The sequence below is a fragment of the Mytilus trossulus genome, chromosome 3 (assembly GCF_036588685.1).
Source record: "Mytilus trossulus isolate FHL-02 chromosome 3, PNRI_Mtr1.1.1.hap1, whole genome shotgun sequence".
Lineage (NCBI taxonomy): Eukaryota > Metazoa > Mollusca > Bivalvia > Mytilida > Mytilidae > Mytilus > Mytilus trossulus.
This window is the reverse complement of record NC_086375.1, coordinates 13,314,074-13,326,617: the sequence shown is the minus strand read 5'-3', so window position 1 is coordinate 13,326,617 and position 12,544 is coordinate 13,314,074. Positions and strand designations below refer to the sequence as shown.

Genomic DNA, 12,544 nt, shown 5'->3' with positions numbered 1-12,544 from the left:
ATTGTAACTATAACCACCAAAACCGATCCCAACCTTCCTTTAGTGGTTATAAATCTTGTGTTAAAATTTTAAGGATTTCTATTTACTTATACTTTATATAAATAACACATAGCTGAGAGGGAAATAGAGCAGATTGGTACCCCGAGAAAACATTTTCAACCGCGGCGAAGCCAAGGTTGACAATGCCTTTTGAGGTGTTCCAATCTGCTCTATCACCCTCACAGCTGTATTATTTAATTTTATGCTGTTACGAATTGCCCCTCCCTCTTCCCCCCCAAAAAAAAATCAATAAAAATACCCCACATTTTTACCTTTTGTGCAATACACTATGCTATTTAGATTAAACCCCCCAATAAAAAAAATATTTGAAAGAATTTTCTTTTTTATTTCTAAAATCTGAAATATGATAAAAAAAAATAACCCCTCCCCCCCCCCAATTTTGTTCACCTTTTTTTTACAAACAGTGTAAGGATGATAATAAAACATGTACACAACATTGTTCTTTAAATGGATTTGGATTACCTCCCTTATACTGCTTTCAAATTGTCTTAATTTTCCTTTAACCAGAAATCCCTTGTTTTTCCCTTTCATTGCCCCTATTACTAAAGAATTGTAACTATAACCACCAAAACCGATCCCAACCTTCCTTTAGTGGTTATAAATCTTGTGTTAAAATTTTAAGGATTTCTATTTACTTATACTTTATATAAATAACACATAGCTGAGAGGGAAATAGAGCAGATTGGTACCCCGAGAAAACATTTTCAACCGCGGCGAAGCCAAGGTTGACAATGCCTTTTGAGGTGTTCCAATCTGCTCTATCACCCTTACAGCTGTGTTATTTAATTTATTATACTGAATGTCCTATTATTATTGGCTTTTACAGATTACTTTTATTTTAAAAGTATTTTCTATGACGTCACGTTCATAACAATGTTACGGGTATTAGAAAAAAACCAACAAAAGTCAAGCAAGATGTTTTATTTTTTTATTTTAACAGTCGATTATAAAATCTAAGCCAAAAGGTAGAACTTAAGCATTGTATTTAATTCCTTGATGTAAATTCAATTCATTGTTCTTTGAATTATCGATTTCTGATTGGTGTAGATGAGAGGGTAACATTAAAAAAAATGTGACCCTCTCAGCCATGTGATAGAGTAAAATGACACCCTCGTCTTAGCCAATCAAAATATGGCATTTTAATGTGAAGTATAATAAAAGTTATTATCACATTTTGTTAACTATATACCCAAGTGATGATAGTCGCCAAGTTTGGTTAAATTAGGGCCATTAGTTTCAGAAAAGAAGATTTTTGTAAAAGTTCACAGACGACAATAAAGATGACAGACAAATGGGGGCAAGTGATGAGAAAAGACAAGACAGGTGAGCTTAAAAAAGGAAGGTATATTCAGTACTGTAATGTACAATTGTATTTGTGATGATTCCTAGAACTGAAATGGTGAGCTGGATTTTTAATGTGCTAGTTCAAAGAGTCACATATTCAGGAAGATATTTCGAATAACCAACACATTCTCACTCAAAGTCTATCTTCTTTTGACCTCCCACACTTGAATTAAGTAGCTACCTCTCTAGTCTTTTAAAATAATAAAGTGCAGAAAGGTATAAAAATATTTTGTATATATGCTCTTAAAATAAGACTATCTGATCAAGGGCAACAACAAGTAATTCTATCATATCATTTATTTACCTTGAGAGTTATTAAGCCTTTTGAACCATATAAAGGATGTAGCCAATATTCCAACTTCCACAACCAGACCAATTTTCAGACCTGTACCAAAAATACTAAACTTGGTTTGTGGATATTTCCTCATGGTCCTTGTTTATCATATATTCAACCTGCAAAAATAAGAGATATTTATTAGATACTGTCAAATCAATTTTAAAGATACATTTTTCTATTTAGAATTGTCTGCAGTTGAACATTTTGTAAACAATGACTGAGGCGAGAATGTCCTTATTAACTATTGTTTTAAATTTACCTTTTATGATTCCCTCTAAAATAATTATTCAACTCAAGAAAGACAATACAATTGGGATGATATTAATTTTAAAGTGTGTCAAAAATTTTAAAATGGAACCAACATTTTTTTTTAAATATGTACATTTTCAAAACCTGTTATTCAACATGTTTTACAGCATCAAGTAGGGACAATAGTTATTACAAAACAGTAAAACTAGAAATTCAAAAAAAAATAAGAATGTTTCTATAATACACAGATGCCCAATTCACACTATCATTTTCTATGACTGTGAAATTGGGGTCAAATTTGGCTTAAAATAAGAAAGATAACTGTAAATACAGAAATTATTGTGTGCATTTATTATTGCGATTTTGTCATTTTAGGTTAAAATGCAACTTTTATTTTTGCGATATTGAGAAAAATCCTGTATAAATCATATACAAAATTTTAAATCGCTAGTTTAAATTATTGCAATTATAACCTTGTTGCATTTTCCCAATAATAAAAAACATCTAAAAAATTTCTGGAATTAACAGTGTATCATACAGAACATGTGTACTAATTTTTAAGTTGATTTGACTTAAGACTTCATCAAAAATTACCTTGACCAAAAACCTGAAACTCTCACTATCATTTTCTATGTTCAGTGGACTGTGAAATTGTGGTCTAAAATCTAATATAGCATTTAAATTAGAAATATCATATCATAGAACTACCTTGACCAAAAACTTTAACTTGAAATGGAACAAACTAATAGACGAACTGATAAACAGACAGACGGAAAGACAAAACCTTATGCTCCTTTACTATCTTAGAAAATAGTTAAGAACATCTCAAAGGAGAACACTAAAACTATTTAGAAATCCATTTTTTGTGTTTCTATTAATTAATAAAGGGCTGCGCTTAGGCGCATGATACGCCCGTTGCTCTTTTAACTTGTCTTTTATGCTTTAAATGAATTTATATGATCAACTAGAAATAGTGTGAGCCCTGTCAAATACCCCCCCCCCCCCAAATAATAAATAAAAATGTACAAAAACATTGGCACTATTAAGGCTATCTCAAATTTAACTAAGTTTGTTTTCTTAATTTTTCATCCATACATAAAATTTTGTGAAAGTGTTAGTTAATGTCCCAAAATTGGGAAAATCCCCCCTTTTATAAGCATAAAAATTCATAACACGGAAATGTAAAATCTGAAATTTATAAAAATTGAAAGGGAGCTTACATTAATAGATAAAAACAATTCACCAAAGTTTCATGGATATTGGTGAAGGCCTTTTTGAGTTATTGTCCGAAGTGTTTAAAATCACCCTTTTTTTATGAATAAAGCCTCATAAATCCAAAACTTAAAATCTGAAATTTATAAAAATTGAAAGGGAGCTTACATCAATAGATATAAACAATTCACCAAAGTTTCAAGGACATTGGTGAAAGCCTTATTGAGTAATTGTCCGAAGTGTTAAAAATCCCCCTTTTTTTATGAATAAAGCCCCATAAATCCAAAACTTAAAATCTGAAATTTATAAAAATTGAAAGGGAGCTTACATCAATAGATATAAACAATTCACCAAAGTTTCATGGACATTGGTGAAAGCCTTTTTGAGTTATTATCCGAAGTGTTGAAAATCCCCCCTTTTTTTTTATGAATAAAGCCCCATAAATCCAAAACTTAAAATCTGAAATTTAAAAAAAAGAAAGGGAGCTTACGTCAATAGATATAAACAATTCATCAAAGTTTCATGGACATTGGTGAAAGCCTTTTTGAGTTATTGTCCGAAGTGTTGAAAATATCCCCCTTTTTTATGAATAAAGCCCCATAAATCTAAAACTTAAAATCTGAAATTAAAAAAAAACGAAAAGGAGCTTACTTCAATAGATATAAACAATTCACTAAAGTTTCATGGAATTTGGTGAAGGTGTTTTTGAGTTATTGTCCGAAGTGTGGACGACGGACGGACAGACGGACGGACGGACGGTATACCATAATACGTCCCGTTTCAGGCGTATAAAAACTGTTAGAGTATAAATAAAAAAGAATTGTACTTTGAACAGGAAACATTTGTATGCTTTTTTTTCTGTAATTTGATATTATTTAGATTAATTTAATAAAATATCGAATCTTTTTTTCTCACATAATAACCATTTTTTTCTGAGTCTGTCAATTCAGTATTAAAAGGAACAATTTTTTTTTATATTAATATTGGTATTGAACTTGTCAGACATAATATTACATTATATCAATATAAATGGAGCATATCACATTTGAGTTATTTTCCAACATTTGTTTATAATGAATGGGAGATAACTCAATACATTTTGGTAAATGTGAATCAACAAAATGTATTGCAAAATGTTAATCATTCACACATTATCAAAGATGTTTCTTTTTCTTTAAATGGAGTATTGTACCATATATGATATATTATTTTAGACAAGATAATCGTAAATGAATTGAATATTTAAAAATATTTGGTTTATTATTATACATGTAAGCACTTAAATTCTTGATTTACCCACATCAGGAAAGCAAATTAGAAATATTTGAAAGCGGGGTTGGATACCACCCTTTTTTTCTTGATGATCAATGAATTTGAATGGACAACACATAGTTGGAACCCCCTTTTAACCTGGTTTGGGAACCCCCATTTAAAAAATTGCTGTAACCCCCCTGCTTAGACAATCTGCAGGATACACTTTTGAATCTACAGGCCTGAAGCTGAATTTACCAAAATTTAAGTTAGATCCTATTGGCCTTGTAGAGAGTTAAATATATATAGTTATCAAATGTACATTTACATACCAGTGCAAGACAGCATTTGTTTACAAGTCGAGGATGGTAAAACTGCATCAGGACTTGTGTTGTTGTTGTTTATTTTTACAAACAAATATTTACAGATATTTATCAGAGACGTATAAAACAACCATTAGATGTATCTTAAAATTTATTTCAATTTGACACAACTATAGCTTTCTAGTCTAATGTTTTGGAAATTGCAGTATGAGTTATTTCCCTTAGTGCTCATTTTGAAGGAGTGGATGGTTGATACTATTAGGCTATAATATTCTAGGTTTTTTTATAACAATTTTCATATGCATGAGGGTTGTAGTGATAAACAACGGTAAAAAATCTTGCTAAATGACTTTAGCACTTTTTTTTGCTGAATGATGATAAAAGTACAATTTCTTTTCCTGATAAAATAAATTGACTGATTTTGACAAAACCCATAATATTTTTTCCAAAAATAACGGTAGTGAGAATTAATTGAGAACTCTTACAAATCTTTATAACAACATTTTGACAAACCATGATAAACAAATTTGATGTTAATGCTAGCCCCAAAAAAATGTTTTCTGTTTGATGTAAGACATTCCTACCCACTTTGACACCTTATCGCTATTTGTCTGCCATTACAGGAAATCACAAAAGTTTCTGTTAATTTTGACTTCTTTATAGAAAATATCTGACGCCACAGTGAAAAATAGTGATTGTTGTATGATGTCAAAAGTTAAAGTGGGACAGATTTTATCGTCAGGTGGGACATATTTTCAAATAGTGAAAGTTTGTATACACAGTATCCCTAATCCCTGCTGACCAAAGAATCTGTCCCATTTGAGCTATTGACATAATACAACTATCACTTTTCAATTGTGGTGTCAAGATATTTTATATGATGACGTCAAAATTTTCAAGAACCTGTGCGATGTTCAGTAATGGCCGACAAATAGCGATTAGGTGTATAAGCATAGCAAGATTTCTTTTCAGTGATTTTACTTGTGGATGAAAAATGATATAATTGGGTATGCTTGCCCGTATGAAATTATAAGGCGTATTACGCCTGGAAATAAGGCGTAAACCAGGCGTAAGTGCGTTTCGTATAATACAAAAGTGACGAGCGCTAGCAAAATCACTGATATTACGTCTATTTTATTTATTGACCAGGCGTACTCATTAAAATATTACGCCTAATTTTACGCCTGGTTTATGCTTTAGTTACGCCTAATTTACGCCTGGTTGACGCCTGCACATGCATTTTGTAAACACTGCAATGCCACCAGGATAAAGTATGATTTTTATGCCTGGTTTCTGTGTCATATACAGGCGTCACAGTTCGTACAGGTGTCTGCAGTGTTTATTAATTACTTTTGCCGATTAATATATGTCTTGAATCAAAGTTTCAGAAACTGTGAAGTGGGGTCTAAGCGTGACGAGGGATTTTCATTTTTTTTTGTTAGCGTGAATAGTCAAATTATTGTGCCATGAAAATCTTGCGGAACACAGGAAATTACAGAAAAAATTTCACAAATGAGAATTGCTTATGTACATAGTGTAAGCGAGATATGGGAATCTGACGAAACAGTAAGCGGGATCAGGGATCAGAACCCACCAATGAGACCCATTTGGATGGCGTGATAGGAATAAAGACTTAATTCCAATAGAGAGAGCCCCTCCCCCTTTTTTCGTTTACTGGTTGTTTACTTGACTGTTCATGAGAAGAATTGAAATTTAGATATTTTTTGTATTGTTATTTCTTTTTTTATTTTTTTGTTTTCTCACATTATACTTTGTCAACATCAACGAGAGACCAGGGGTACTATGCAATCAACTTGACTTTGACTTTTCTCAACATGTGCAAGGCCCAAGGTGCGACAAATATAAACAAAATGACGTCACGAAACGCCTGCGTAGAACGGTTTCCCATAAGCCATTGATAACTTGTCGGCCATGTTGACATCTCCCGAAATGAAAACAGGAATGCCAAGGGTGTAAACAACAAATATGAACATTCAAGGGTTAAACAACAAGTGTCTATCATAATATTCACCCGTCTCCATTTATAATGTATATTGTTTCATATCTTATTTTTTCTGTACCATAAACGAGCCCAATAAAGTACGGAAGTCGACATTTTTTCAATAACATTGTCCATTTTACATCGGAGCAAGTGAAATATTCATTATATGAGCAACTTATGCATACAAGTATTTACTAATTATGAAATATATAACTTGTCCGGGTTGATTAATTAGTTAACTTTTGTAAATTCTTTGGATATGTCTACAAACCAAGAACGATAACTACAAGAATATTTTGCAAATGCTAAACATGTCTGCAGAGGACAGAGTGAAAAAGCTGACACATCTTTATGTGTCTGACCTCCAGAATAGCAAAGGACAAGCATTAAGCATTGAGACTCTTCTTGATGTTCTGGTAGTGCTATATGATGAGTGCTGCAATACAACTTTGCGGAGGGAGAAAAATATCTCGGAGTTTATCGAATTTGGTGAGTTTATGAGTCATATTACTGACAATGGGGTATAACTTATGGGTCGCTATAGTCGCCTTCGTAGCAGTTATCGTTAAAAAATCTAAACTATCAATCGTGTTCACTCGAGATTTAGTTTTTTTCATTCCATTCATAAATCGTGAAAAGAAAAACCACTACTGACCTACCTTTTAAGTGTTCGCACTGTAATAATCCTGACCTGACCTTATTGATAGTTTAGATTATTTTTACCAATAACCGCTACGAATTTCAGCTGACGGAGACTATAGTATAGACTCAGCATACACTGGTCGATTTTCTGAGATAAGTCTTTAAAATTCCAAATCAGTCTTTAGTCTTTAGTCTTTAATACTGCTGACAGAATCAGCTGTTGGATACATGTGACACTATATATAGCTATTTAATACATGACTTGTTTACACCTTCAGGAGCCTCTGGCCTTTGTAAGTCTTGTATTATTTTAACTTTTAGTTTCTTGTGTACAATTTGGAGTTTAGTATGGCATTCATTATCACTGAAATAGTACATATTTGTTTTGGGGCCAGCTGAAGGACGCCTCTGGGTGCGGGAATTTCTCCTTGCATTGAAGACCCTGTTGGTGACCTTCTGCTGTTGTCTGCTCTATGGTTGGGTTGTTGTCTCCTTGGCACATTCCCCATTTCCTTTCTCAATTTTATCTTTTCGCTTTTTGTCCGCCATTACTGGATATCACACAGGTTCCCGTAAAAATTCTGACGTTATGAAACAAAATATCTGACGCCACAATATAAAAGTGATTGTTGTATGCGTCAAAAGTTCAAGTGGCCGGGTCAGCTGGGTTAAGCAATAAGGTGTATTATAATACGTGAAAACATGAATGAGGACCAAGATGCATCTATAAGCATTATTGTTGTTCAGGAATCTGCGCCAATTGAACTATTGATGTCATACAACAATCACTTTTCCATTTTGTACTATATCCTGATATATGACAGCAAAATTTTACAGGAACTGTCCAGTACTTTTAGACAAATAGCGATAAGATGTTCAATGTATAAACGTATTTGCACTTTTGGTATTAAGCCGAATTTTTTCTCTGAATGACCTTACATGTAGATCTACTCCGAAGAACAGTCTGACGTCAAGCAACAATCACTTTTTATTTGTGAAGGAAACATTTTTAAATTGTGATCACTGATGTCAAGGTTTACAAGAACTTGTGTGATTTTACGTTATGGCAGATACCTTTGCATACAAGTGTAAATACGTCTATCATGGTCTATTGTTTTAGGCTTAAAAATATCAACTTGTGGCAATCTGATTTATTTCTGGTCTTTTTTCTGCTGTCTGAACTTTTGGTAATCTTAAATATAATCATTCATGTAAAAATGCATCTCTCAGACTTTTTTAGTCGGACCCAGTGCAGAACCCGGCTTGTTGTTTCTAAATATGAAAAAAAATATATTTAGCAGAGCTGAACTCTGTTATTGAATATATAAACCTATTTTGACCATTTCTTGCTTATACCCAATATTGTATGGTCTTGATCAACAATCCATACTTTTGTTGTACAGTCACTGATCCAATGTCATTAGCAACATGGGGGGGGGGGGGGGGGGGGGACTAGAAAATGGTATTCAATCTAATAACGTAAAACACAGGGGTTTGATTATCTTTCATGTTATTGGTACTTTCCCCCATTTGTAGGTGTTACTTTTAAATTTATTCCATGAATACTTTATATAAAAAAATCTATTTAAGGTGGAACTTATCCACACATGTAAAAATAGCATAGGAGGGTTAAAGCAGCAGGTATTTGTTACCTCCAAAAGACTGGAAACAGAAAACAATGACACTAATGTTATTTAATTACACATTACACAATAAAATGTTTGAATTGAACATGTAACATTCAACCCTAACTACAGTTTTAGGACTATACACAACCAAAAAATTCTTTAATTTTGGTCTGAAAGTATATAAATGTACATGTATACTTGTTCTATCAAATCTCCTCTTTCGTTTTTTGGCAAGTATCTGTTGTATGAAATTTCCATGCTGTGTGTCATCATATATATATGTACATGTCAGAACTTATGGAAACAACGATTATTTTTTTTAAATTGCCATTTGGCCGAAGCTGAAGTGCAAAGCACTTCTACATTGTACATTCATACTGTACATGTAGGGCTACGAATTCAATGTCATTTCATGTTTCTCTTTCAATTACCTTTTCAGCTAAACCAATTGTAAACAGAGTCAAGGAATTTCGACTCCATAGAGATGATTTTGAGACAGTGAGAATTATAGGAAGAGGATCTTTTGGAGAGGTAAGGTCATTTAAGTTATATATATATATATGAACAAAAAGATTAAGGTACCATTAACTAACGCCTTATTTGGCATATTTCATTTTACTAAAATTTAAACTTTGGATTTAGTGTATGTTTGTTTTAAAGTTAAGGTAACTCGGAAATTAAGTATTGTTGTTTTTGACCAATGCACAGAACAGCACCTTAGTATTGATAAAAATGCAGATTGTGGTCAATTTTCAGAAAGCTTTTGAGCCTACAATTAGTTATATTGCCTATTTTGATAAATATCTTTCTAAATTTCTTCTTACCCTTTCATCCCTAACAATGCATCAATGTCTTTTCAGTTAAAATCAGTTTCCCAGCGTTTCATGAGTGTATAATAAAGTTTTGTACAGTATGCTTCGTTTTATGTAATCGAACTATTTAACCCTTTCACCGATAGCTGACCTGACAGCAGCTACTCCGAGACGATGTCTTCCCTGACTACTATAACTCAAGTGGGAGATCTTAATAATAAATATCATTGAAATTCTCAAAATTCTACTTCTGACCCAAAATGTCAAAATTTGAAAAATTGAATGAGGCTCTACATATATATTCATTACACTGAATGATGTCCATTCCAAGTTTTAGTACATAAAACAGTAGTATATGTCAAAAAGTATACTAGTTTGGCTTCAATTCTTCCATAATCTTTCCCAAAAAAAATTCCCTCTTTTCAAGTTCTCATAAATTCTGTGAATTTTATCTGATTTTGACAATGGTTTTCAACAAATGTAAGTGCCATGTTTACACCTTCATCCCCGTATTCAACAAACTTATGTTTGCAATGTTTTGATTGGGAAATGTAAAAGTGTTATTCCAATCCTGGTAAAATGGGACTAATTGTTAGCTTAGACCTGTCATAAGCGGAACTCCTTGTAAACCGAGACTGGTTGGCAAAAGAGTTAAAAATAGGAAAGATAATGTCTTCCTATGTTTTTAGCAGCTTTGGTACAATAGTTGTTTTATTTCAATGTTTCACATTTGAAATGTCGTTGTTGTTCGAAGACATTTGGTTTTCACACAGTGACACTATAACTTTAGTATTAGTAAATAGAAATCTATGAAATTTAAACACAAGTAATATGACCGTAAAAGGAAGGTTTGGGATTGATTTGGGGAGTTTTGGTCCCAATAGGTCAGTTTAAAATTAGGGGCCAAAGAGGCCCAAATAAGCATTTTTCTTGGTTTTTGCACGATAACTTAAGTATAATGCAACAGAAATTTCTGTAAGTTTAACATAAGGTTAACAAATGGAAGGTTGGGGTTGATTTGGGAGTTTTGGTCCCAACAGTTAGGGAAGTAGAGGCCAAAAACAGGTCATAAATAAGCATTTTTCTTGGTTTTTGCACAATTACTTTAGTATAAGTAATATGAAATCTATGAAATTTGAACACAAGGTTTATGGCCGTAATAGGAAGGTTTGGGATTGATTTTGGGAGTTTTGGTCCCAACAGTTTAGGAATTAGGGGCCAAAAAGGCCCTCATAAGCATTTTTCTTGGTTTTCACACAATAACTTTAGTATAATTAAGTAAACAGAAATTCATGAAATTTTAACATAAGGATTATGACCACAAATGGAAGGTTGGGATTGATTTGGGAGTTTTGGTCCCAACAGTCTAGGAATTAGGGGCCAAAAACATATCCCAAATAAGCATTTTTCTTGGTTTTTTTACATTTACCTTATATAATTCATGTAATTAGTATAAGTAAATAGAAATCTATGAAATTGTAATACATTGTACAAGGTTTATGACCACAAAAGGGAGGTTGAGATTGATTTTGGGAGTTTTGGTCCCAACAGTTTATGAATTAGAGCCAAACGGGTCCAAAATTAAACTTTTGTTTGATTTCATCAAAAAATGAATTATTAGGGTTCTTTAATTTGATATGCCAAATCTAACTGTGCATTTACATTTTTATACGACCGCAAATTTTGAAAAAATTTTCGTCGTATATTGCTATCACGTTGGCGTCGTCGTCGTCGTCGTCGTCGTCGTCGTCGTCCGAATACTTTTAGTTTTCGCACTCTAACTTTAGTAAAAGTGAATAGAAATCTATGAAATTTTAACACAAGGTTTATGACCATAAAAGGAAGGCTGGTATTGATTTTGGGAGTTTTGGTCCCAACATTTTAGGAATTAGGGGCCAAAAAGGGCCCAAATAAGCATTTTCTTGGTTTTCGCACTATAACTTTAGTTTAAGTTAATAGAAATCTATGAAATTTTGACACAAGGTTTATGACCACAAAAGAAAGGTTGGGATTGATTTTGGGAGTTTTGGTTTCAACAGTTTAGGAATTAGGGGCCAAAAAAGGGCCCAAATAAGCATTATTCTTGGTTTTCGCACAATTACTTTAGTTAAAGTGAATAGAAATCAATGAAATTTAAACACAATGTTTATGACCACAAAAGGAAGGTTGGTATTGATTTTGGGAGTTTCGGTCCCAACAGTTTAGGAATTAGGGGCCAAAAAGGGACCCAAATAAGCATTTTTCTTGGTTTTCGCACCATAACGTTAGTATAAGTAAATAGAAATCTATGAAATTTAAACATAAGGTTTATGACTATAAAAGGAAGGTTGGTATTGATTTTGGGAGTTTTGGTCCCAACAGTTAAGGAAAAAGGGGCCCAAAGGGTCCAAAATTAAACTTTGTTTGATTTCATCAAAATTGAATAATTGGGGTTCTTTAATATGCTGAATCTAACTGTGTATGGAGATTCTTAATTTTTGGTCCCGTTTTCAAATTGGTCTACATTAAGGTCCAAAGGGTCCAAAATTAAACTTAGTTTGATTTTAACAAAAATTGAAACTTTGGGGTTCTTTGATATGCTGAATCTAAAAATGTACTTAGATTTTTGATTATTGGCCCAGTTTTCAAGTTGGCCCAAATCAAGGTCCAAAATTAAACATTGTTTGATTTCATCAAAAATTGAA

At 32.6% G+C, this 12,544-nt stretch overlaps 1 protein-coding gene across 5 annotated transcripts in view; it reads left to right on the top strand.

Annotated features, from left to right (window-relative positions):
• The first annotated feature begins 6,698 nt into the window (after window positions 1-6,698).
• LOC134710175 (serine/threonine-protein kinase MRCK alpha-like) overlaps window positions 6,699-12,544 on the top strand; it is a 51,957-nt gene continuing 46,111 nt past the window's right edge. For all 5 annotated transcript variants that reach the window (XM_063570396.1, XM_063570399.1, XM_063570395.1 and 2 more), the window contains exons 1-2: window positions 6,699-7,267; window positions 9,488-9,579. In XM_063570396.1, the coding sequence (XP_063426466.1) occupies window positions 7,081-7,267; window positions 9,488-9,579 (279 nt within the window). In that variant the 5' untranslated portion in view covers window positions 6,699-7,080. The remainder of the gene's footprint in view (window positions 7,268-9,487; window positions 9,580-12,544) is intronic.